At 41.2% G+C, this 26,972-nt stretch overlaps 2 protein-coding genes across 2 annotated transcripts in view; both read left to right on the top strand.

Moving 5' to 3' along the window:
* The window catches only part of LOC141728292 (uncharacterized), a 42,795-nt gene extending 23,439 nt beyond the window's left edge, over positions 1-19,356 (top strand). The window contains exons 2-3 of the mRNA XM_074536185.1: positions 17,738-17,861; positions 18,494-19,356. Coding sequence (XP_074392286.1) covers positions 17,738-17,861; positions 18,494-19,036 — 667 coding nt within the window. The 3' untranslated portion in view covers positions 19,037-19,356. The remainder of the gene's footprint in view (positions 1-17,737; positions 17,862-18,493) is intronic.
* Positions 19,357-19,369: 13 nt separating this feature from the next.
* Positions 19,370-24,048, top strand: LOC141728136 (uncharacterized). Its single transcript, XM_074534561.1, is given in 2 exon segments — positions 19,370-22,958; positions 23,909-24,048. Coding segments are annotated over 2 exon segments (3,648 nt in total). The 5' UTR covers positions 19,370-19,450.
* Positions 24,049-26,972: the final 2,924 nt, after the last annotated feature.

Below are 26,972 nucleotides of genomic sequence, written 5' to 3'. Positions count from 1 at the left end.
TCTGGATGGGTTGGCAATGCTGATCCCACTGTGCTGGCAAGACCAGGACCCCCCATTCCTCCTCATCCCCTGCCGCAGTGGATTCTGCTCTGCTGGGAGGCCATGGGGCATTTGTCAGCCAAACTCATTCACAATTCATGGTATGGACATTATGAACATCAGAAACCAGGAAAAGGCACCAGTGAGGCTAAAAGAGTGAGAAAAGACCACACAGGAGGAAAAAAAATTGGCTACAAACACAATTCATACTAAAATGCTTAGAATTTTTAAGAGGTGCATAACTACAGCATTTGAGCACTTTAATTGAATTTTTTTTAATATTAAAAGCATATATCATCCCTTCTTTAGAATCACAGACTTTGAAATAAATGGGTTCTTTTATTATCAAGTTCACTTCACATTATAGCAAATTAACATTCAGTGGTTTAATTACCCATAATATATTCAGTTTAAAAGAAAAGAGCATCCATTTTGCCTAGCACAGCAAATCATAAGTTCTCATAGAAACGGACTGCTTAATGCAGAGAGAATTCATAATTTTCTAGCAGTGAAACCAGTTATCCATGGTAGTAATACAAGAATATTTCTGGCAGTATTGGAGCAGATTAAATGGGCCAGATTAAATACACCTGATTCTAGCAATTTCTATGAAGCACTGAAGAAGCACTGAAGAGAGAAGAGTAGCCCCATTCTTAATCCTCCCACCACAGGGGAAAATCATGCTCATCTATTTCCCTTCTTTCTGTTCACTGAATATTTAGGATGCCTACAGTGTTTCTAGTCCACTTAATTCCTGACTTCAGTTAATTGTAAGGCTATAGTCATCAAATCTTAATATGCTCCAGACAAAATTAAACTGTGGATGATGTCTACACAGAATGCCTTTTCTTCCAGTTTTCCTTTGGAAAAAAAAAGAGGTTTCAAATCCTAATATTAAAAGAACTTCTCAGATTATGAAAGGGGAAAAAAACCCCAACAATTAAATTCCCCAGAGACAGAAGCAAATATTATTGTGGGGAAAATTAGTAAAAAAAAAATGGATAGGGAAAAAATAGGGGACCATGGATCCCTGGAAGCATTTTGTATAAAGACTTGAACATACTGAGGAAGGAAAGCAGATATCAGAGGGATCCTGGCTCTTCCTGTGAATATGATGAAGAGGTCACTTCTTTGCTGCCCCGCAGTGAAATGAAGAAGGGAGATGCTGGCAAGTGCTGTTGCTAAGTTCTCTCTTGGAAACAAAGCATTTCTATCAAGCATGTAACTGACCTCAGGTCTACATAGAAGTGTCTGAATTACTTTTGCCTACTTCAAAATGTTGCGGTGTCAGAAAAGAGCACGTTACTGAAAATGTAAACAGAAAATAAAAAATTGAAATGGAAAGTGCTTTTACTTTAAAATAAATCAAAAGGCTTTAAATTAAAACTGGAATTCAGTTCTTCATTGTTTCTTCTGCAGCTAATCATTAAATTCCCAACATATTTCTCATGTACCTCCAGGAAATACTTTATTTAGTTTGAATAGGTTAGGGAGTTACTGGTATGAAACTTATGGAGATGCTTATGCCTTCTTTCTCTGAATTAGTATGGATAAATACACTCCAAGTGACATAAAAGTTTTCTCAGGTTTCTCCTGAGACAGGTGAGCTCATGTAGCAAGTGATAGAGAAATTTCATTTATATTTGTTTGCAGTTAAGCACAGCTCTGTGCAGAGGCTCGGATTTCTGTTCTGTGGTGCTTTGTGTATGTCCCAGCGTCCCTGATTCCTGTGCACTTCTCCACTGCATCCAGAGGGGAACCCACTAAGATGCTCCATGTTAGATATGGTTGACTCTATCAATATTAATTCTTTGTTGTGCCCTATGCTGCATGATAATAGTTATTAATATTCTCCAAGACCCCGGATATTTGTATTCACTGTTCTTGTATTATAATAAAAGTAATCTAGTTCATTATTATATCTTAAATATTAATAGCATTGCTAATATTATTAAAAGAATGAAAATGCATATCCACTTCAGAAATTATTTATTTGGAAAAAAAAATATCTGTTTTTGTCTAGAGCTTGTTGGATGACTTTGGCACAGTGAAGAGCCAAAATGCAGTCTTCTTATTCTTCCCTCCAGAGTCCAAAAAACAAACAAGACTGAGTTATTTCAACCACACTGAGCAACCATGTTGAGCTGTACCAGGACAAAATAATTTTGTACTGAATTATGAGCCAGGCCTACAGTACATACATTTTTGCTCTCTGTAGACAGATGAGAGCAGTTCAGAAGTGCTGATTTCATTATATCAGTGAAAACAGAGTCCTCACACAAAGAGTTACACAAACACCAGTCAGGTGTCAAGGATTGCCCATACCAATTACTCTCTTCTCCCTCTTCATCATATGCAACACCTAAAGAGACAGTTAAAATGATGGAAAAATATTATGGTGTGGGAGGGCATTTCAACTCATTTAAATTTTAAAAAAATCTTATTGAAAACATGAGTTCCAAGGATATCTGTGTCAAAGCAGGCACTAATTATTAAATATATATGATGTATATTGTATCAGATGGAGCTCTGTACATATGAACCATTTTTTTCCTGGGTTTTATTCAAAAGTGGAGAGGTCAGTGACTAGAAGAAACTCCAGAACATTCAGATCAAATATAAAAAAATAACTAAGATATATAGAATCAATTAATACTTTTTGGTTTTTCTACTCTCAAGCAAGAAGTGTCCAAACACAAATGTCTACAAGGGGACACAGATTTGGACACATGAGAATTAGAGCTGGTTCTAAATCTCCCACATGTACTACCCAAAAATATATTCTTCGAAACTATACACAGGAAGTAAGTTTTTGTGACCATGTGAAGCACTAGAGATGTCCTTTCTCATCACAAAGGAGCTCCAAAAGAACTCTGCTTACTGCTCTGCTGCTCAAAAATTAAAATTTTTGCAATTTATGCTTTGTAGAAAGATCAAATTCATGTCTGGTTGTAAAAGGAAAAAGAATTGTATAGGCTCAATAATCATCTTGTTTTATATTCCTAAAAATGGCATAAAATCTTGCATCCTGCACATTTTAAATCTAAATGTTAATGGAGGTGCATTGACGATATTCCCTCAGAAATCACCATCTATAAAACACCATTTAAACAATTCCAAAATATTATATTAGAACATTTTAAACCTCTTTTCAGGATAATAGGATGATTCAAATAGCTGTCACTGAAGTAAATATAAATCACAGCTTGACTAATCATAAACAAGCATTGATATTAAAAAAAAAAAACCACTTTTTTTCTAAGTGAGACTTCCAATGCAGTGCTGGGATTTCTTTTTTAATTCTGCACTGAGAGAAGTGCTGGTGGCTTTATCTTTCATTCAAACCTGAATGGAATCCAAAGGTTATCTTGAACATTCAGGCTTTAAAGGGCTTTATACTTTCCAAATATTTTATTTAGACAAAGACCACGCTTTTCCTGAGTCACAACAGCTCACATGTTGTATTCTAAAGGCACTTCACATTTATAAGGTGACCTTCCAGACAGGCACTTGAAACCTGCATAGGTAAGAGTCTACCTGGAGGAGAATTTTGTTTGCTTGGGTTCCTTGTTTTCCAGAACAAGAATTTATCTCTTCTCTCTGCTTTTATTTCCTGATTTGTGACTTGATCCCTTGTTAACAGCTGTTTTAAACATCCCCTGCCCTGTAACAGCTGTGTGTTTATGTCACTGCCAGTGCTGATGTGTGTGTGTGCACACAGAGGGGAAGATGGAGGAGAAAGCAGGGAGGGGATAAAACCAGGATACAGCATTGTAAAACTTTTACAGTTAAAGGCTCAACAGAATTCCCATTTCAAACTGCTTCCACACAGAAGAGCTTCTCTGCTCCTCCCTGCAATGTGATGGATTGTTATAAGCCCATGATTTACTCACAAGGTAGCATTTACTGCTTTCCACAGAAAACAAGGGAAATTCAGCTAATGGAGTCATCTTATTTCTAACAGTCTTTTGTATAAGAAAGGAATACTAGTTAAGAAACTCTGTATAGCAGCAGCCCCCATGCCTTCAGCTGAGAATTAGTAATTTGCACATCAGCATTGACTTTGAAAGTCAGTTCACAAGCAGATTTATTACAGGATGTAATCAAACTCTCACTCAGCTGCACGTTCCACCAGTGACATGACATAATCCATTTTCTGTGTGTTAGCAGCAGAGCAAGCTCTTTCTAGTGTTGAAATGTCGGCTGTGCAGCCTGACACATGTTTTGATTGAGTTTGGACATCCTGTTGGGCCACCAGAGAAACTGGCTTTTAAAGCGGCACTTATGAGGAGCCTTTGGTACATTTATCTTTGCAACTGTTCCTTTGTCCTGCTCACACAGCACGCTGCAAAGTGAATTTATTTATCTCAGTTCATAAAGGAAAGCCTACCAAACATGTTTCTATGTAAAGTATAAAGATAAAATCCATAATTAGATAAGAATCAAATTAAAACCTGACAAAGGGTGTTCTGCAGCCCGTTCCATTAGACACCACAAAGGAGCAGAACAGCAGGACAGATCAGAAAAAGATAAAACATGAAGGGACTTGGGAAGAGTAGCTGAACAGGGAGAGCTGATTATGAGATGAGACAAAAAATTGCAATGGAATAGAAGAACAAGGATTTGAGAAGACATGAAAAGGAAAAATAAAGACTGAATGGAGACTGGTATTGTTCAAGATATAAAGCTATAAAAAAAGGTGTGGGGAGGAATTTTTTGAGTTCTTGCAGTGACAGTTCTGGCCATCTGATTTCCTAAAAAGACAAAATAAAGGAGGAGGACATGATCTACTTGTTAAATCTTAACTACTGTTATGGCTTACTTTGTAAAGGTAACTATAAATGGCTGAGAATTAAGAAGAAACATTTAATTTTATACATTGCATATTGTTGCAGCGTAATTTTTCATTAGAAATTTTCACTTGTGTATTTATTCTTATTTATTTATACTTATTCTGGATTAAGATGTAATAAATTTTCCTTTTCTTTTTCCATGTAGAGACCATTCAATTATAAAATAATCAGCAACAGGGTTTCTATCATATCAAAAATATCATAAAGGATTCAACATTCAGAACAACAAAACTTTCCATGATGTGTAGCAAAAGATTTTGCACCATATTCAAAGGAGATGCAGGAGGAATTTGTAGCAGAATTGGACATTCTAGCTTGCAGTATACAAAAACTGGGACAAAGTTTGTCAGGGTCTCTTTCACAAGCCTTTCAGAGTCTCGTTTAGTTTTGGAAAGTCTTTGGGAAGGTTAGCATCTACACTAAGGGGACTCCACAGAACTCTTCTTTTTGCTCTTTGTTTGCATTCCTGAATTCTTTGTTTGTATTCCTGAATTGTCTTTACAATATTTCAGTGGATTTTGAATAAATCTTTTTACTAAACACCTATAACCCACGAATGCTGCAGAAGGTCAGGCTGGTTTCTGTGATCATTGAAACATGGACACAACTGCCATCATCTCAAAGCAGAGCTAAGCTTAAATACAATCATCTCTGCTGTTAAATACTTGCTTTGGTAGCTCCATGACCTAGGACTGTGTTTGGTTAGCATGTACAACATTTATTCTTGTGGTACAGGAAAAGAATTTCATCTTCCTTCATGGTGAAGTCCTTAATTGTATGTCTAAGGATAGTGATTTCCATCCTCAGACAGATATCCAGCCTCCTGCAGGGAGACAGAATTTAACCAAGTCATGGTAACACAGACTGAAAGCTCAAATATTTATGATGAACAACTTTTATTTGAATGCTTAGATATGTTAACCTACTCCAAGGTACTCGAAGAATGAAGAGATATTCATAAATATGTAATCCATTTAAAGGATTCTTCCTGTAATTCAAATAAAGAAATCTCTTATCATTTACATTTGTAATGGTTGGAGGCAACTGAAACAAAAGATCATAAAGTGATTGGTGTTGGACAGGACCTTAAATGTCATCTTGTTCCAAAGGGCAGGGACACCTTCCACTAGACCAAGTTGCTCAGAGCCTGATCCAAACTTCAGAGCCTGATCCAAAATGAACCCCATTGACTCTCTTGAATAAGTTTAAAAGTTATCCTGAGTGCTAAGGAGGTGCTTCCTTAGAATCCCACAGCATAATCCAGTGCCATCAGAAATCCTGCTCAGCAAAGGAGGCTATGAAAGAACACTTCCTCTTGTTTTCTTACAATTATGCAGTGAAAATGAACTTTTAGTTGTCTGTAGGTGTATTGACAGAACTTGTTTTGGTTTTAAGCAAACAAGCAGGATCCCCAGATATACTAGGATAAGAGTTTTTGGCTATATTTTAATAAATTAAGGGTTTGATTCTATTTTTTAACTAGTTAAATAAGAGTAAAACTGGTGGTTTGGAAAAAATGCTAATGCATAACAAAATTTGGGCTGTATCCCAAGTGACTAAATCCTATCTAATTAATGCGAGTATAAATCCAGTGGAATTATATGAAAATAAAATTACACATTCTTTCTTTGGCCTAATGGACTGCAACATTCAGTCCACATTGTTTAATGTAATAGAATTTACTTTTGATATGCAAAATATTACAACTGCCAGGACTCTCCTGCAGGAAGAAAGGAAGAATCTGAATAGCTGCCAACATGAACTCTGAATGCAGTACATTTTCATCACATAGTCTCAACAAACACTTCTTCCATTAACTTTACTCCTCAATGAGAATAAATCTTTCTCACATTTCATCAGATCAGAATAATTCATTCATTTGGAGCAAGCATAATGATATTTAATGGGAAGCTTGAACTATTTCTGTCATGGTATATTTTTTGCAAATGTTAAAAAAGAGACAGGTGAGTACATTTTGAATTTTAGCACTGATTGTGCCTGTCTGTTGAAGCACAAACTTACTTCTTCAGCAGGCCATTTCTACATGATCCATGACACATAAAAATAACATAAGCTTGAAAGACATCATGTCAGTAGCAAAAAAAAAAAGGAAAAAATCATTATTCAAGGCCATATAGATGTGACAGAACTAATAACATTGTAATTTTTCCCATAGAAAACAACAAAAATATCACAATCATTCAGATATGTGCAAATATTTCACTATGCTGTCTCTAAAATTCACATGAACAACACTTAAACCTAAAAGATAATGAACCCAATACCTCAGGCTTGCATATATATTCAGATTAAATTCCATGTTCTACAGCCAAGCTTGCTATTTTACCATTTTAATGATTCAATCATGTGTAATGAACTGATTTGCTACAACATCTCATTGAATTCCTTGCTGATGCGTGTCTGCTGTTGCCCTTTTCTTGCCTCCAAAGAATTCTTAATACAGATCAGGAAAAAAAAATAAAAATACACACCCAAAATAAACTAGGAAATATTATTTCTTTGTCATTGTGTCCTGAAATCACCATCATCCACCCCTTACGGAAGTCCAGGGATGAATGTGGAACTTTGCATCAGCTCCCTTGCTCCAGACTAACACATTCCAGTGATCAGAGCAGTGCTTCCAGCTGGAAGGGCATTTTTAAACTGTAGCTGAGTGAAATCTTGGTCATGAGAAAGACTCTCAGAAGCTCAAGGGTTCCAAGGATGTTTGTCAGGGAAACTGCCTGCACAGAGCCAGAGCAGGAGACAACAAACAGGCCTAGGGTTTACAAGCAGGGAACATGTGAGTGAAGATAACAGATCTGCATGACTGCTTGGATAAACCACCTTCCATTGTGCAAAAATGGTGATTGAACTGGTTGATTGTACTAGTTGCTAATAAAAATGGATAACTATATTCTGAGGCATCCTTGAAGGCTTTTTTTCCTCCCCAGACATTCTGCCTTTGGTCAATAGGATCTTTTCTTCTGCTAATGCTCTAGATAAGCTCCCTGTGTGTTTAGTATTTTATGGTCCCCAAGATGAGGTGAGAGATGAATGAATCTGACTCCATGTTCTCAGAAGGCTGATTTATTATTTTATGACATTATAATATATTAAATAATGCTATACTAAAACTATACTAAAGAAAGGATACAGACAGAAGGCTTAACAAGATGAAAAATAAAAACTTGTGGCTCCTCGGAGCCCTGACACAGCTGGCTGTGATTGGCTATTAAGTTAAAACAATTCACATATTTGATAAACAATCTCCAGACCACATTCCAGAGCAGCAAACACAGGAGAAGCTGAGGCTTCTCAGCTTCCCAGGAGAAATCCTGGTGAAGGGATTTTTCCAGAAAATATGACAGCGACACCTGTGCAAACCAAGCAATGAAGATGTTAAAGTAAGACCAGACTGCTGTGCATTTCAACAACTCAGAAAAATAAAGTGGGTTCCCATCAATAAGAACTTTCCATTTATAGGAAAAAATATAAACACTAAAGAAAAGGAGCTGATTAGATTTCATGACAGACAAGGTGAGAAAATTGATAACACCATGAAGCACTTATATACCCAATTAATGAAATTAACATCCCCTCAGATAACACTCTTTTGTCATGTGAATTATGAACAGTCTCTTCACATCAATTTTGCTGAAAATAAATTGGTTTTGTGAGGCTTGAAGGTCTAGAGATTTACTGTAAAGGTGATCACCACCACTCTGATTACTTTTACTGAACATTAACTATGAGAAGTAATCTTGCAGCTAGTCAGATGTTCAAGCAAGTGCCCAAAGTAAATTCTTATGCAAAATACATGATTGTGGGTAAGTCAAATGGGTAATTGTAGATGGAGAAGTGACCACCCAGAAAAGCATTTTTTTTTCACAAAGAAATAAAAATTATAAGTAATCACAACTTATTTTTAATCTTCACCTACCTTATGAGCAGAGCATGGTTTTATTTAGCTGCAAGTGTTATCTATCTTGTCCTTGGAGTATCAAAAACAAAGAGTGTATCAGTAGTAGGTGCAGTGATGCTCTGAATGGGGATACAGGTGTGGAAGAAGAAGGAAGTAGGTTTGGGGTATGATTCCAAGATACCAAGTGGAGACACCTGGGCACCCTGTGTGTGCTTTGTTCTTAGACAAGAGCTCACTGTTTTTGGAGCTTTATTTGGCTCCACAGTGCATAAAGGATTAGTGGGTACTTCTTTTATTGAATACAGAAGACCAATTTAAAAATTAGGATTCTTGATTTTACTAGCCACTGCACAAATACAGAGTTGGGCAGTCTCTGTGCTAAAGGGATTACTTGAAAAATACATTTAATAAAGATTACTGTGTCCTTCTTATTTAAGAAGGTGGAGGAGTTCAGTTCTTCCAGTCATAAAAAAAGAGGAAATAAAAGATCACAGGTTTAACCCTAGATGCCTTGAATATTGCTCTCCTCATTTTTTTTGCCAATATTTTTCATTATGTTTGTGGAGGTTATGTGTTCATGAACCTTCCTCTCACCACAGCATTCTCACTGCCAGAGACTCGCAACTCAATTTTATGCAGAAATCTGCAGAAAATAATGCCTTGTGTGTAAAAAAAGAAACTACTGAAAGCTTAAAAAAACCAAACAACTCTTTTTCTCTCCAGATGTATTTTTCATACACTGCCCAGTCATACATATTTCCATGTGTGTTAAAAATAACACATATGTGTGTTAAAAATAAAAAGCATATGAGTCACCACATGGCACTTCTGCATGGAAGGTTCACTAGGGAAAGGCAGGTCAAGGATTACAACTGTAATGCTGAAATGGACTGAAAGCAAAACTGAAACATTTGTTACAAAGCTGCACCCTCGGCTCTGTGGCTCTGAGAGCAGCTCACCAGGGGCTATTTCTACACATGAGACATTACAGTATGCAAAATTAACCATCTGACATTCCTCAAGGTAACTATGAAGAGGAAGAAGTGACTGGAAGGTCTGGCCTTTAGCAATGTACATGAAATCTAGGTGGGAGAGACTTTTCTCACAGGAAAAGAAAGATGCTACTGAACTTATGTATCAAAAAAATGAGTGAATTAAAATTCTAAATCTCACATATCATCCATAAAAACATGCCTTTACCAGCCAGATGCAATCTAAGCCTTGGGAAAAAAAAAAAACAGTAAGGGTAAAATCTTCAGCTGAGTTGAAGAAAATAAATATACTAGCAGGCAGTCAAGAATTTTAACTCTGTCTAAAGACAAAGGTCTGAAAAAATACTCTTTTGCAAGAAAAGGATCCCCTTCCTCTCTTGCAGGAATGCTGTCTGCATTAGAAGAAAATGAAGTGAAAAGAGCGTTCACCGACAGGGAAGGCACCAATGTGTCATCGTCTCGCTCAGCAGGGATTAATTTATCCAACTTACTCCTTGATGATAAAAAATTTGGAAGCTGCAGATGTTAAAACGCAGACTTATGATGCTGTCACTGTAGAGAAGTAAACATTTAAATCTCTGGATGCTCAGAGGAAAGCTACAGAGCAGTGTCCTGGTTGAAACGTGGAACACTCAGCGCTGTGGCTGCTCGTGCCTGCCTGGATGCTGTGATCAGGAGGGGAACACACACAAACGGGTGAATCTACACATTCAAACACCTGTGATTGTCTCAGCACCCATGTGGGGCATGGAGCAGGCAGAGTCTGGAGCACTGGGTCTCAGGAAAGTGAGATTGGTGTTCCCTTGGGAGGCCAAGAGCCTCAAATGGACCATGGCCCGGCTGCCACAGCAAATCACTGGAGAGGGGAGAAGGGAAGCAGGGTACAAAATGCTCTGTATCCTAACTGCAAATGGGAGGATTTTATTAAAGCTCTCAATAATCTGTAAAAGAAATACAATGATGCTGAGAGGCCTTTTTCAATTCAGAAAGAAGGAAGGAAATACGACGCTTAAGAGAATGTGGAATTATCAGGCCCACCACTACTAAAGAGGCAATTTTGAGGCAATTTTGCGTCTGCAGGTTGGCTAATGTGTTTGGTGCTTTCTTATAGGAAAGAAAAGCAAACACACCCCCCAAAGAACAGACTAGGTGGAGATAGGTGGAAGAAATTTCGAGTACTGACAATTTCAAGAAACTACATGGGACTTTCCCTAATGCCCACTCCAATGTAAAACTTTTCCTGCAACTATTAAGCAATATCTTTTAAACATTTCTTCCACAAGTTTGTAAGCCCAAAATAGACAAGACACAGCTGTACTGCTGTGAATTATAATGTTGTGCTTATCCACTTGAATTAACAGCAACACCCCTCCAAAGCAACTTGCACTTCACATAGCTTCAACAGCAACAAAGCAAATAAGGAGACCACTGCTGATTGCAGCCCACGTATAAGAAAAAACATGTGCCCACTACCCAATTTCTCATTGAGAACATGTAGAACAAACACAATGAAGCTGAAAAAAAAAATTGTATTAGAAAAGTACAATTTTTTGTGTGACTGCATACAAAATAAACATATGAGAAAAATTATCCTGGGGAGTAATAGTTGTAATAGTAGTCCCTTCAGTGTGGCTGTAAAGTATAGACCTTTTATCTTTGCAGAAGCACAGGAACTTACTCACTGCATTCCTTCCACTGTGTCTGTGCTGTCACCATCACCACCAGCTATTCAGATGGCCAGGATCTTCAAACTCTTAATATCTTCTAAGACCTCCTCTTTTGAAATGGGGTTTGGAGACAGAAAAAGTGAAAAAGAGACTGTTCAAGCTGAAGAGGAAACACCTTTGCATTTCATGGAGTAAAGTCTAGATTAAAATCCTGGTGCTTGACAGTCTAAAAAAAAGGCCTAGGAGAATTTTGAGTGTCTGAGCTCACACTGCTTGTACATTTGCATAGCATATTCACTGCTAGCTTAGAGATAACAGAAACCAAATGTGTTTTATGTCTGGAGTCAAAATGAATTATGGACTGATAAGAAATAAGCATTTTTAAAAGAAGAGAAAATACACAATCATGTTATTCATAGATTACAAAGGATTGTCCACAGTATCTGTAAGACAAGAGAGCAACAACTGTTTACAGTTGTGACTTTTGCACCAGCCTGTCCACACTGATGTGGGGCAGTCAGTGACATGAAAGCAGCACGAGGTGGTTCCACTGCATTGGTTTAGCTCTGAATGCCATACAGCTGCTGTAGCTATGGGAGCATGAATTGCCAGGTAAAAGGGAAGAACAAAACATTTCTGCTTAACAAGCAGAAGTTGTTAGAACCATTAACACCAGTGTCTGATGTAAAGATCTTTCCCACTCTCAGGAGTATTTTAAAACTCACTTTTAGAACAGACAAAATGTTGTGCAATGGGACCTCTGTCAGCCAGAACAGTCAGATGGGTCTGTCTAGAGGAAACCAAAGCCAAAAATTTTATAAACAGCTTTCTGATTCTGAGGTCTTTGCTCTCTGGTTTGATTTCAGCCAATTCACTGGCTTCTGACTTGCAGCAAAGTCTGTACTCTCCTCTCTTTTTTTTTAGAGATTTCTCTCTCCAGCCCTTCAGAGACCTCAAGTTCCTTTCACTCTTAGCCCCAGAAACTGTCTATCTCCAACCAGGCCCTATCCTCCTGTAGAAGGCTTCTGAGAAACACCCACTGTTTGACTGTCACTGTTCATCACAAATAATTTTAGAAACTAAAGTATTCTGGCTGAGAACCAAAGGGAATGAAAGAAGTTTCCCATGAAATGTTGTCATTTTGGGCAGAAAACATTCCTGCATCAGAAATTCTGTTTAGCACCAGGAGGTTTGATGGACACATTCTGACAAATTCTCATAAGGGAGAGTGTCTTCAGAGGAGAAAATTTCTGTTTTAAGCAAGGTTACTCATTCTACTTGACATTACTAGAACTGCTTTGGAAAAACAATATGTCCATCTTTAATGCTAACACATATAAGGAAATTTGAATTGCATGTGAATATTCTTTTCAAGTTTCACAACTACCCAAAACCAGAAAAGTTAAATATGACTCTGCTAAACGGGCTGCAAATCATAAGCATAAAGACTGTAAATAAAAAAGGGAAGAATATTGTTTTAACCAAGTACTTATCCAACAGATTTGTATGAATTGTTCACTGCAATTGTAGAGCACAACTCAAGGCAGCTCAGCTATTATCCCAGGATCCTGAGGCATGTCAGAATTTAACCCCTATTAAATAAAAGTCTGAATTTTAAGGCATACATTCATTTTATTGAGTGCAGGGCAGACACCTCTGAATCTGGGCCGTTATGAAGATGACAAAATAGAAGTTATGATGCCAGGAGGAAGAAAGAAGATTGAGTGGCTGAGTGCTGATCCCTCCTTGAGAAATTCTCATATCCTTCATCCAGCACCTTCTTCATGCATGAACAGTCCAAGGAAGCGTAAGATAAAGCTTGACCCTTCCACAGTCTCTGTTGTCATCTCTAGGCTGGGAACTCCTGTTCTTTTGTCATGGTTTCAATGGAGATAAAATTAATTCCTTTACATTCTCTGGTATGGTGCTATATTTTTTATTTGTGACCAAAGCAGTGTTGGAAACAAACTGGTGTTTTAGCTGTTGCTGACCAGCATTTGCACAGGATCAAGGCATTTTCTGCTTCTAAGGCTGCCCTGACAGTGAGCTGGGAGTGCACAAGAAATTGGGAGAGGACATAGAGAGAACAGCTGACCCCAGCTGGCCAAAGGGATATCATATGTTGCATAACCTTTTGCTCAGAAGTAAAAGCTGTCAGGAAGTGTCACAGACACATTTTATGAAAAATCCTTTCCTTAGAATTTTTTCTCCTGAGAAGCTGAGAGGCCTCAGGAACAAAATGTAAACAATGGTTATTTGCTGCTGTGGAATGCTACAGGTGCATCTGTGATTGGTCTCGTATGGTTGTTTCTAATTAATGGCCAATCACAGTCAACTGGCTCAGACTCTCTGTCCGAGACACAAGCTTGTGTAATCATTACATTCTTTTTCCATTCTTAACCTAACCTTCTGATGAAATCCTTTCTTCTATTCTTTTAGTATAGTTTTAATATTATATATATCATAAAATATTAAATCAAGCCTTCTGAAACATGGAGTCAACATTCTCATCTCTTCCCTCATCCTAAGACCCCTGCAAACACGGTCACAATGAAGAAGGAGGAATGTGGATATCTGAAGTTAATGTGTTTGTCTTCCCAAGTCACTGTTATGCACAAGGGAGTCCTACTTTTCTGCCAGCTTCTCTGGCTGCCAATTGAAAGCAGTGAATTAATTCCTTATTTTGCTTTGCTTATGTGTGCAGCTTTGCTTTACCAATTAAACTGTCTTTATCTCAACCTTCTAATTTCTCACTTTTGCCCTTCAGAATCTCTTCTCTGCTGAGTGGCTGTGGGGGACTTAGCTGCCTACTGGGGTTAAACTGGAGCATCCTTCAAGCTTGTTTATCCTTAGGGTTCAGAAATTTCCCAGCAATGGCAAACAGAGAGGGCCTGATTATTTCAGCCTTGTTACTAGTTTGCTGTCTTGGGAAGACAGGCTACTTGTATTGATAATGTCATGCTCAGGAAAATGTAAGTCTGCTTTCCTGGAAAAAGCTTCAATGTCTAGGCTGAAATATGAAAGCTGGGTTTATACTGCCATCATCAACTTCTGTATAGCAAAGGGAGGATACGCAATTAGTTGTTGAACATTAATAAGGTAAATTTTATGAGCAAATCTCTGTACTCTTTAAGAGCAGATGTAACATTACAGTGCAGTGAATACTCTAAGCCATACAGGTGGAATCCCTTTGTGATCCAGGGCTTCCTAGAAATGACTGAACATGCTGACTTCATGTAGCTGCCCTATGTGTGTCATTTACCCATCAGCTTGAATCAGATTTGGTTTTACATAGGAGTTGAATATCAAAATGCCAGTGTAGGCTGCATTCTCTCTGTCACTTAATAAGTGTGTAATTAATATCCCAAGCTCTGGAAGTTATATTTTATAATCAATTGCATGAGTATCCAATAAAATACCATCAGTGTTTACACTAGGTGTCTTTATCCCATAAAATATTTTCAACATAACCAAAATAGAATCAATTCCATTAATAAGCACTATTATTCCCATCAGTGATAAGAGATAAACATGAAGGTGGGTAGAAAGGATACCATTATAACCTCATCCACTCCTTTTTATTGGAAGATCATGTATCTGAAACTTTGTGGTTTTTTACTGCTGGAAATAAAGTGAAACCAAGTATCCATACAACCATCTCGAAATTATTCTTTTCAGTTTGAACTAATAACTATTTAATTAAAATCAACTGTGTGAAAGTAAAACCAACTTTAAATAATAAAACAAAAAAGCACAATTCTAAAAGCCATAAGTAATCTAGGTACATTCTGTCCTCTGTTCATTCACTAGATCAAAACTAATGACAGTGTTCAGTCTAGGAGCAGTGAGCTGTAAAACAGCACAGCGTTAAAGCTCATATACATCCTGGCAGGGTGTTTGCTTCCCATGCTGGTGTTCCCCAGTGTCCAGGTTTAGAGCAAATTTGGGGAAGAAACCCCCCAAAGGAGCTCCGGTGGGAAAAAGCAGATCCAATCGGCCCCTCCCCCCAACTGGTCCGGGAGGAAAGAAAAATACCTCCTTGGAGAAAGGTGGAAAAAAAAAAACCCTGTTTAATAAACAATAAGACCAAAACAGTATCAAAACAATGAGACCCCTTGCCACTCTAAAAGAGATGACAAACTGAGAAAACCCCAGGTTCAAGCAGCAGTCTCTGATCAGTCTCTCAGTGCTGGAATTGTCGCAGGCCAGGGTCGGCCCAGTGGGCCACAGCTGCAGCTGCCGGTGCTCTCCTGGGTGTTCAGTCCAGAGCAGTTCCAAGAGGTCCAAAGAAAAGGGAAAAAAAACAGTCCAGGGAACTTCTTTGCCTCAGCTAGCTAACACTAACTAAAAAGCAAAAGAAGAGCTCTCTGTCCCGCTGTCTGTCCGCAGACAACACAGTCAGGAGCAGGAATGTGGAGGAGTGAGTGCAGTGTCTGAAAACAAACTGCACGCTTCTTCTCTCTCCCCCTTCACTCTCTGTAACACTCTTAAAGGTACAAAACTTATTATTATTCAACATATACAGAATGAGACAATTGGGGATAAAAGCATCATATAGTCAACCCAGGACACCCAGGAAGGATTGCCTGGGAAAGATGCAGGAAAGATTCAGCCATGGATCCTTGTGGGCGCTCTGTCCTTGGGAGCTTCTCAGTGTTGGATTTGTCCTGCTCCCTCAAGACTTTCAGGCAGAAGGTTCCCTGTGCCACGGCAGGAATGCAAACCAATTACACAGAGCTGGTGACAGTGGCCTCAGAGGAACAAAGCTCTGTCTGTGAGGAGAGCTGTCACTCAGCTCCTGACAAGGAGTTTCCTGACCAATCTGCATCTTTCCAACAATAACAAGAATACACACACACAAAGTATCTACGCATTGTATGGTCAAATACAAATACACACACACTACACATATGCATTTAGATACAGATACACAGACATATGTATATCCCTCTTTTAATTTTAGAAATGAGAGACCCTGAAGTCACAGAAGCTCTTATGATCTGCATATGGATGTGAGAGGAAGGGAATGGGTGGAGAACATCTTATGGCAATTTCAGAAGTTACCCACCCAATTTTCTGTGAAGAATAGTACAGTATTTATGAAATGAGTGGAAAGAGTTGAAAAAACACGGTCTCAGACTGTCTTATTATAGATGGCCACAGGGTGTCTAGACTTTATCAACAATCAGTAGTCGTGGTGATAAAGAAGTGAGTCAGTTTTTGAATTGTTACCTTGTCAGACAAGTTCAGAGTGCTGCAGAGTACAGCCCTTTGGCCAGTCCTTCCTTGGGAGACATTTCTGGTACAATTACAGAATCACAGAATCAACTATGTTGGAAAAAACCTTTGAGATAATCAAGTCCAACCTATGACCTAACTGACATTGTCAGATAAAGAGTTTGTATCTCCTCCTCCCCTCCAGCCAAGAGCTTCTCCCTCTTGCCTCCAGCAGTGGGTTTTTCATTTAACACTCCAGTGCCTCACCAATGATAAAAAACCCAAATCACCCAGACCAATGAATAGGCGATAATTTTTTTATCCAGGATGTGACCTTCAAGCTGTTAAATTTACAAAGCAAATTTAAGTTTTCTCTTTCAGGTTTACAGTTTCAAATGGTGGGTTGTTATGTGGTGTGTTCCACTCAGGAGCCACACACACCACTAAGAGCTACCAAGGTACTTCCATTTGCACCTAAATATGTGAACATTACCTTTGATTTTTATGGGATTAAAGCAAATGAGAGATGCTTAGGTGAACAGGGATGAAGTCAAGTACATACCTAAAATGAGCTGTCTCTTAAATCTTTTTATAAATGAGACAGAGTAATCCATCCTGAACTAGGTAAAGTGTCTAGGAGAGGTGAAGGGTCTGTGGAGCTAAAGCTGAAGGAGAGGCCGCATTCCAGAGACAGCAAGGAGACAGAGAAAGAAAAACAGAAAACCGCGAGGTCAATCTGCCCCCGACCTAGGAATTCCTTCGATAAAGAATTAGTGCTAAATGTCGCGTGGAATGAATATGTATGAACTTAATTTGAAACTGTATGCATATGCATTTGGAAGGGGGGATAAAAAGGGGACTCGGAGTCTCCAGGGGTGCGCACGCCTTTTGGGAGGCTTGCGTCCGACGCGCGTCGTAATAAAGGCATACCGGGCTTTACAACTTTTACAAGTTGTGAGGTTTCTTCCTTTCTCCGCAAATCATTCTGGCGAGCCAGGCAGGAGATTCAGGAGATATTTTCCGTCTCCATCTCTGTCCCCGCAGGGGCAGGGGGGGGACCGACGGACTCCTAGGCGCACCCCAGGATTTTCCTGGAGGAAGTTCCGCTCGCCTCGACTTGCCTCCTGCCGGGACAGACAAGAACCTGCTGGCCGCGGAGAAGGACACGGTATGTACTAGGGGCCCCTGGGGGGGGGAGGGAAGAACAAGGAAAGAACAAGGGAATTAACGACCCAGAGACGTCTGGGGATCAGCCGATAGAGCGGCCGATAGAGCGGCCGTATTAGAGACGGGGTTCGTTCCATCGTCGTCCTGATAGAGCAGGACTGCCAGCGGCTCCGGGGTAAGCTAGCTGCAGCTGATAGAGCGGCTGTATTAGAGACGGGGCTCGTCCCCTCGTCGTCCTGATAGAGCAGGACTGCCAGCGGCTCCGGGTGTAAGCCGGGTGAACCCGTGTATGCGTGTATTAGAATTCAGATTCTGATAGGGCAGAGCTGAATTCGCGTATGTTTCTTCTGTTTGTGCGTGTGTGAGTGGTGTCCGGACACTGTGTTGCTGTGTGTTGCATTGTGTGATCAGCGCGCTGTATTTGTAAGTTGTGTAAGTGTATAAAGTGTATGATATATAGAGAGCAGGCTGTGCGGGGGGGCGAAAGTTCTGCCCGCCGCTTGAGAGGCTGAGTAAACACCGGCCGAAGCAGGCTGTGCGGGGGCGGGGAGCACCCGACGGAGAAAACAGAGAGAACTGTGAAAAGCGTGCGCGAGGGCGTTTTTTGAGTAAAAGTGGTAAATTGTGGTGTAGGTTGTGCGTGCTTTCACCGTGGCTAGACGAACCCGAGGGGTTCCTCTGCCTCAGTGGTTTGGACTCGACCCTTGGGAGTTCGTGAATCCGGTGAATTTTTGGATAAATAGAGGAGACGAACGAGTTCACTTAGAGGGACTCTACCGGACTTCAGCTGGCATTCTTGTAAGTCTGGACTGGGAACAGCCTGCCGTAGAAAATTTAGAGCTCCCTGTAATAAATGGAATAGCTTGCTTTTGCGGGAAATTTCGAGTAACCTTTGGCGCATCAAGAGGCTGGCACGCTGCGTGGGTATTATTACAGTGCGTAGTTTGTGGGAAACGCTGGTATTGTTGTTCTAGCAGGCGACGGGGCACGTGCCCCAGGTGTAAACGAGAGGTTCCTGATCAAGCTGATTCAGAGCCTAAGATCTTAAAACTTGTGTGTGGGAAATCACATCTGGTACCTGCCACTTGGGGTGTGTGGGAGGAGGACTGGGAAGCTACTGTGAAGTCCTGTGAAAAGAGGTTTGGGTGGAAGCGGGACAGAGCAAGAAGGAGATAATGGGAACTAACCAGAGTAAGGAAGTTCCGCAGGCCAGCCCCTTAGGGTGCATCTTGGCCCACTGGAAGGAAATCACTAGCCGGGGGGGCTCTGAGAATAAAAAGGATCTAATCCAGTATTGCACACGCTGGTGGCCCTTATATAGGCTAGAGGACGGGGCAAGGTGGCCACCCACTGGAACCCTGGACTATAATACTTTACTGCAGTTGATGTTGTTTCTAAGACGGGAGGGTAAATGGAATGAGGTCTCGTATGCTGATATGTTTTTTGTTTTAAGAAACCACCAAGAGTGGCAGAGGGACTGTGGGATTAAGGCACCCTCAGACCCTGGTCTTGGCCCTTGAAAGGGATAACAAGGCAAAGAGAGGGCAAATCAAACGCTGCTGTTCAGCATGCAGTATAGGACAACGGTGTATGAGATCAGATAAGGTCTATTGTTCTGAGGAGCAAGAACGGGACACATTTGAGTGGGTGAAACATCCTCCAGCTCCTCCCCGAAGGGGGATGGTTAGGGAAGTCGAGGCTGATGCTGAGGATGAGGAGGAAGGAAGCCTCCCCAAAAGGGGGGAGGAGGACTCAGGTGGGGAAGGCACATCTACTAGATCCCACCCCATCCGTGGGAGTCCAATTGCATCTAGGACTAGGAGGCAAGTAGTGCTACAGGCCCCTCTGCGACAGGCAGTGGGGCCAGAAGGGGGTAGATTAATGATTAAAGTGCCATTTACCACCCTTGATTTAGAAGCATGGGAAAGGGTTGCGAGGAATTACCGTGTTGACCCGATACTCACTGCCAAACGCCTAAGGTATGTTATCAAACAGCACAACCCAGACTGGGCTGACATCCAGCTACTACTGGATGCTTTCACTGAGACAGAGAAGCAGCTGATCTTAAAGACAGCTGGGAATTTGGCGGAGGATTACTGTAAAGCCACCCAGCTGGATGTAAAACAACATTTCCCCCTCCAAGACCCAGAATGGGACCCTAATGTGTCGGCAGAGGTAAAGAAATTAACAGAGTATCAAGAGTGGATAGTAACAGGGGTGGAAAGAGCTATTCCAAAAACCATAAACTGGTCTGCCTTATATTCACTTAAGCAGGGACCTTCTGAGACTCCATCTGAATTTCTAGAGCGTTTAAGGGATACCATGCGTCGTCATACATCATTAGATCCGGAGTCTGAGATAGGGATAAACCAACTAGTTAATTCATTTTTGGGGCAGTCTGCTGGAGATATCAGACGTAAACTTCAGAAGATTCGGGGAGCAGACGCGAGAAATCTTGAAGCCTTGTTAGAAGAGGCCTGGAGAGTATTTAGTAACCGGGAGGAAGGATATAAACGGGGAATGAAAAGGTTGGTGGCGGTGGTACAGGAGGAAAGGCAGAGGAAACACAACCAGGGCCCACCGAGACAAGGACCACCTCGGTTGGGCAGGGACCAGTGTGCAATCTGCAAAAGAATTGGTCACTGGAAAGACCAATGCCCAGAACGAAGAAGGAGTGACCAACAGATGGCTGCACACGTACAAAACGACTGAGGAGGACCGGGGGATCCTGCCCCAGCGGATCCACTGGTTATAACAATGAGGCTGGGGGAAGAAGGGAAAAGGGTAGAATTTTTAGTTGACACAGGAGCTACATATTCAGTCCTAAATAAAGCCTTAGTGCCTGTGGAAAATGATTATGTTGTAGTACAGGGGGCAACTGGCCAGTCTGAAAGGGCATATTTTTGCAAACCTTTGAAGTACAAATTGGGAAAACAATGGGGTATTCATAAGTTCTTATACATGCCTAATTCACCAAGAGCACTCTTGGGGAGAGATTTATTGGAACAATTACAAGCCACCATCATATTCAAGAATGGGGAAATTACTCTGGAGGTGAATGATCAAAAGTACATAGAGGCACTAAGTTTAACTCTGACTGCTACTGGCATTAAGGAAGAAATTGATGAGGAAATATTAAGTCAGGTATTTCCCGGGGTGTGGGCCTCTGATGTGCCAGGAAGGGCAAAAAATGCCTCTCCCATAGTAATCAAACTCAAGGAGGGAGCGCAGCCAGTGAGAATCAAGCAGTACCCCCTAAGGAAAGAGGACAGGGAGGGAATCAGCTCAATAACCGAAAATTTTCTGCAACTAGGATTGCTGAAGGAATGCCAATCTGATTTTAATACTCCCATCCTGCCTGTTCGAAAATCTGATGGGACATACCGGATAGTACAGGATTTAAGGGCTATCAATAAAATAACAGAAGATCTGTATCCGGTTGTAGCCAATCCATACACTTTATTAACTTGCTTAACACCTGAGCTAACCTGGTTCACTGTTCTAGATTTAAAGGATGCCTTCTTTTGCCTCCCCATCCATGAAACCAGCCAAAAATTCTTTGCATTTGAATGGGAAAGCCCTAAAAGTGGGCGCAAAACCCAGCTCACATGGACCAGACTACCACAAGGTTGGAAAAATTCCCCCACCCTGTTCGGGGAACAACTTGCAAAGGATCTGGAATCCTGGGAAGCCCCACAGAAAGAAGGGAGGCTTTTGCAGTATGTTGATGACCTTCTACTGGCCACTCAGACAAGGGAAGCATGTGTGGCCTGGACGGTAAGCCTTTTGAATTTCCTAGGACTCCAAGGATACAGAGTATCCAAGAAAAAGGCACAGATAGTGAAACAGAAAGTAGTCTACCTGGGGTACGAGGTGAGTGCTGGGCAACGGACTTTAGGGCAGGCTCGCAAGGAAGCCATATGCCAAACCCCAAAACCCCAGACCATAAAGGAACTCCGAACATTCCTAGGCATGGCAGGGTGGTGCCGGCTGTGGGTCTATAATTATGGACTACTCGTCAGACCCCTCTATGCTCTTATTGCCAATGGAAACAGAGATCTCCAGTGGACGAAAGAAGCAACACGGGCCTTTCACCAGCTAAAGGATGCCCTCATGTCAGCTCCAGCTTTGGGACTTCCAGATGTGAGTAAACCATTTTTCCTATTTTCCCATGAGAAGCAGGGAATTGCCCTGGGAATACTGGCTCAAGACTTGGGTCCATACCGAAGGGCAGTCGCTTACCTCTCTAAGCAACTAGATGCAACAGCCAAAGGATGGCCAGGTTGCCTCAGAGCTGTAGCAGCAGTTGTGCTGAACATCCAAGAGGCACGCAAGTTTACCCTGGGACAAAAAATGACTGTGCTAGTGTCCCATACAGTGTCCGCAGTACTGGAAGTAAAGGGTGGCCACTGGCTTTCACCGCAGAGGTTTCTGAAATACCAGGCCATTATGGTGGAGCAAGATGATGTAGAGATCGTGGTGACTAATATTGTCAACCCAGCTTCTTTTCTCAGTGGAAACCAAGGAGAGGCAGTACACCACGATTGCCTGGAGACCATTGAAGCTACCTACTCCAGCCGCCCGGACTTAAAGGATACCCCCCTGGACGACGCAGAGACCTGGTTCACTGATGGGAGCAGCTACGTTGCTGATGGGAAGCGATATGCTGGATATGCAGTGACCACCTATAGAGAGGTAATCGAGTCTGGACCCTTACCAACAGGCACCTCCGCGCAGAAGGCCGAGATAATTGCCCTGACCCGTGCCTTGGAAAGGGCAAAAGGGAGGAGAATAAACATCTACACAGACTCGAGGTATGCATTCGGAGTTGTACATGCACATGGGGCCATCTGGAAGGAGAGGGGGCTGCTGACCTCACAGGGAAAGAACATCAAACATGCACAAGAAATAATCCAGCTGCTGGAAGCAGTTCAACTGCCTGAAAAGGTAGCAATTATGCACATTAAGGCACACCAAAAAGTGAGCTCAGAATTGGAAGAAGGAAATGAGCTGGCGGATAGAGAGGCAAAAGAAGCAGCAAAAGGGGAGGTAGCTACTGAAGGAGTCCTTATCCCAGACGGACAAATCTCCCTTGAAGGTAAGCCAGAATATAGCAAGAGAGATAGGAAATTAATTGAAGATCAAAAAGGGACATATAGCCAAGAAGGGTGGGCTACCATTGAAAAGAAACTGGTAATCCCTTCCCATTTGTTGTGGTCATTAGTAAGGGAAGAACACCAGAAAACACACTGGGGAATAAATGCCCTATACACATACCTGATTGAGAGGATTGTTGCTAGAAATTTATATGCCACTATTACTCAGGTAACTCGACAGTGTGATCTTTGCCTCCAGACTAATCCCAAAAATATCCCCAGGCCGAAACTTGGTCAGATTGGGAGGGGCCATGGGCCTGGACAACAGTGGCAAATTGACTTTTCAGAACTCCCAAGGAAAGGGGGGTATCGATATTTGTTGGTATTGACAGATACATTTTCAGGGTGGCCAGAAGCGTTCCCCACCAGAACTGTCAAAGCTAGAGAGGTGACCAGGGTGTTATTACAAGAGATAATACCGCGCTTTGGAGTTCCAGCCACAATGTCCTCAGATAGAGGATCACATTTCATTTCCAAAATAGTGCAACAAATTAGTAGCCATCTGGGCATAGACTGGGAGCTCCACACCCCATACCACCCCCAATCAAGTGGTCAGGTGGAGAAAATGAATCATTTGATTAAACAGCAAATCATAAGACTGGGGCAGGAAGCAAATCTGCCCTGGCCCCAAGCTCTTCCACTAGCACTATTGCGAATTCGAACTAAACCTCGAGCTAAAGAAAAGTTAAGCCCTTTTGAAATACTCTATGGGAGACCATATGGAATACAAAAGGGAATGTCCACCCACATTGGAGAGGTGACATTAGCCACCTACATGGTGGCCTTAAACAAACAGCTCAGAGAAATTGAAAAACATGTGGCAGGAACTCGGAGCCGGGAGTTAGATGGGCCAGTACATAACATACAGCCTGGAGATTATGTATATGTTAAGTCTCTTACAGAAAAAACTTTGGAACCGCAGTGGGAGGGACCGTTCCAAGTGCTTCTCACCACCTTCACTGCAATCAAAATCAAGGAGCAGAACGCCTGGATTCATCACTCCCGGGTGAAGAAGGCCCAGAGACCCCTTGAGGAGTGACTCCAGGAGACAATGAACTGAGACTAAAACTTACTTGGGCAAAATGAGTAAATTGCGGTGGGGAGTAGCTCACGTTTTAGTTTGTAGGATCATTTTGTGTATAATCATAACTGAAGTTTTAGAACTTGAGAGTACCTTTATTCAGAGCAATGTTAAATGGCCTTGGTCCCGGGCGTTTAATCAGTATACTGGATCCATGGGAGAACTTTCTGAGAATTTAAACCTGTCCATTGTGGTAATTCATGGAGATCAGGTATATGAGGGGCAGGAATGGCAGGAACAGAAACTATGGACACTTCAAGGGATTAGAGGAGAAGAAATCAAGGTAGGGTGCCGGATGATAAATGGGACAGCCCATAAGAAACCAAATGAAATTAGTGTCTCAATTTCTCCTGATGAATATGAACGCCAGGAAATCTGTGATAGCCTAAATGAATCAGACTGCTGGTGTAATTTCACCTTAATACAGCCTGTGGAAATAACTTGCCTTTGGGCACAGGAAGATATTGGGCTTTCATTTAAATTCAAAATAGACACTACACCTTTCACCACAGCAGGACCCTACACAGCCCACACCAAGACCCAAATAGTTCAGACCCAACCCAAACTTGAACCCGAGTTGTATGGAGTTGGCCCCTACGTAGTAAAGAATGTGAGTGAACAACAACTATTGTTCAATCCAGAATGGTCTCTCAAACGTGTGGAGCTGATAATGCAAATTAACATCTCAAAAATCCAACCAGTCTGCTCCTCCTTCCTGAAAACTTCCTTTGAGGGCTGGACAACATGGCTGCAAAAACAGACATACCTCAGGAGCAGAATGAGAAGGGATCTAACTGGCCTATTAGGGACAGGATTAGGAGTTTTGAATGGAATTGATTCAGAGATACTGATGAATAAACTGATCACTGCAGCAGGCAGCCTAACAAAATTGAGGCAACCCTTACAATCATCTCTGTTGGCATTAGGAACTAGCCAGTGGCAGATTTCAAAAGTACTGTCAAAATGGGAAACGACCGGGGACCAAGACCACAGGTTAATAACAGAAGCACTTGGTGCAGTCCAAGACAATGTGTCTTTAGCTCTCAGTTGTATACAAGCACAGTTATGGGTGCAGGCAACAGCAGCTCTGATCATACGGGAAGGGAATGAAGGTAATTTTCCAGCTGAAATTCGGAAGATTGTGTGGGATAATGCTATCGATTTTGAAAGGAAGTTCCAGTCTTGGTGGACTATGGTGAATTTCACCTATGATCCCGTTTATAATGTAGCAACTGCCTTTGTGCTTACCATACGTAATGCCACAGTTTTTGTTATCCATCCCATCATTGCCCTAGGGTTAAACCATGAAAAAACAATACTCTATCCTTCAGAACATAGAGTGTGGGCACGAAAGGTGAATGAAAAGTGGCAGACAGTAAATGTAGAGTCCTGCATTACTAGAGAACAGATGGGATTCATTTGTGAGAGCAACACTATTAATGCTCAGGACGTGTGCCTGGACACTGAACAGAGTATTTGTCACTTTGAAGTTCATCCAGTCACCGACCAGAAAACTGTGCTTGTATATACTGGGAATGGATGTGTGTGTCTGAGGACTGCCTGTGCTGCAGTAAAAGTTGATAGCAATAATGTTGTTCTGTCTAGTAGAAATCATTCTAACTTTTGTATTTGTAATTTTGTTGAGATTACCGGGTGTGATTTTTCGTACTTGGCCCCAGTGACATCCCACCAGCTGATTCAGGCTAATTACACGATGTATCACAGACTACTACCTACCCCTATTGGGATGAACCTTACATTGGTAAAACAATTAATTAAACACCAAGACCTATTGGAAATCTTGAAAGAAATTCAGGAGAGTGGAAAGAAAACATTAATTACTGTCCAACATGATACAAAGGAGATAACCAGGGTTCTACAGAGAATAAGACAAGATATGACTCATCACTGGTGGGATGTGATCTTTGGATGGTCACCAACTGCGAATGGAGTCCTTAATAAGTTGTGTCACCCCATTGTAGTTTTATTAATATTAGTTGGGATAAGCTTAGGATTGTCTATTATATTGTTAATTTGGAACTGTAAGATGCTACAACAAATAGCTGTACTCACCTCTTTGTCAAATGCACATGGTAAAGCGCTAAAAGATACTTATTGTCATGGAAATTTTCCTTAAGTAAAAGAATTTACTTATTTCCTAGGAAAGGGGGGAATGAGACAGAGTAATCCATCCTGAACTAGGTAAAGTGTCTAGGAGAGGTGAAGGGTCTGTGGAGCTAAAGCTGAAGGAGAGGCCGCATTCCAGAGACAGCAAGGAGACAGAGAAAGAAAAACAGAAAACCGCGAGGTCAATCTGCCCCCGACCTAGGAATTCCTTCGATAAAGAAGAATTAGTGCTAAATGTCGCGTGGAATGAATATGTATGAACTTAATTTGAAACTGTATGCATATGCATTTGGAAGGGGGGATAAAAAGGGGACTCGGAGTCTCCAGGGGTGCGCACGCCTTTTGGGAGGCTTGCGTCCGACGCGCGTCGTAATAAAGGCATACCGGGCTTTACAACTTTTACAAGTTGTGAGGTTTCTTCCTTTCTCCGCAAATCATAAACTCAGGCTAAATGTGGGAACTTTGAATATCTGCATTGTTCCAGAGATACCTCACGGACTGAGAGCTTTCCACTGCTGTTTTACAAGGTGTAATAATTCACAACTTTAGCAAAGTTTGTCAGGCTTAGCTCTATAGAGAGTTAATTTGCCTGACAGATCATAAAAATGCTTCTGATATGCAAAATCCTCTTTCCCCACATCACCATTGCTAATGCAACTTACCACAACCCAGTGGTTTTTTATTTACTTTGCAAAATGTACTTTTGATCCGGGTAAATTTCACTGTGGTCAAACATCCATATGGGAAC

Source organism: Zonotrichia albicollis, chromosome 2 (assembly GCF_047830755.1).
Source record: "Zonotrichia albicollis isolate bZonAlb1 chromosome 2, bZonAlb1.hap1, whole genome shotgun sequence".
Classification (NCBI taxonomy): Eukaryota; Metazoa; Chordata; class Aves; order Passeriformes; family Passerellidae; genus Zonotrichia; species Zonotrichia albicollis.
Note: the sequence above shows the minus strand (reverse complement) of the source record. Positions and strands in the feature narration are given on the sequence as shown.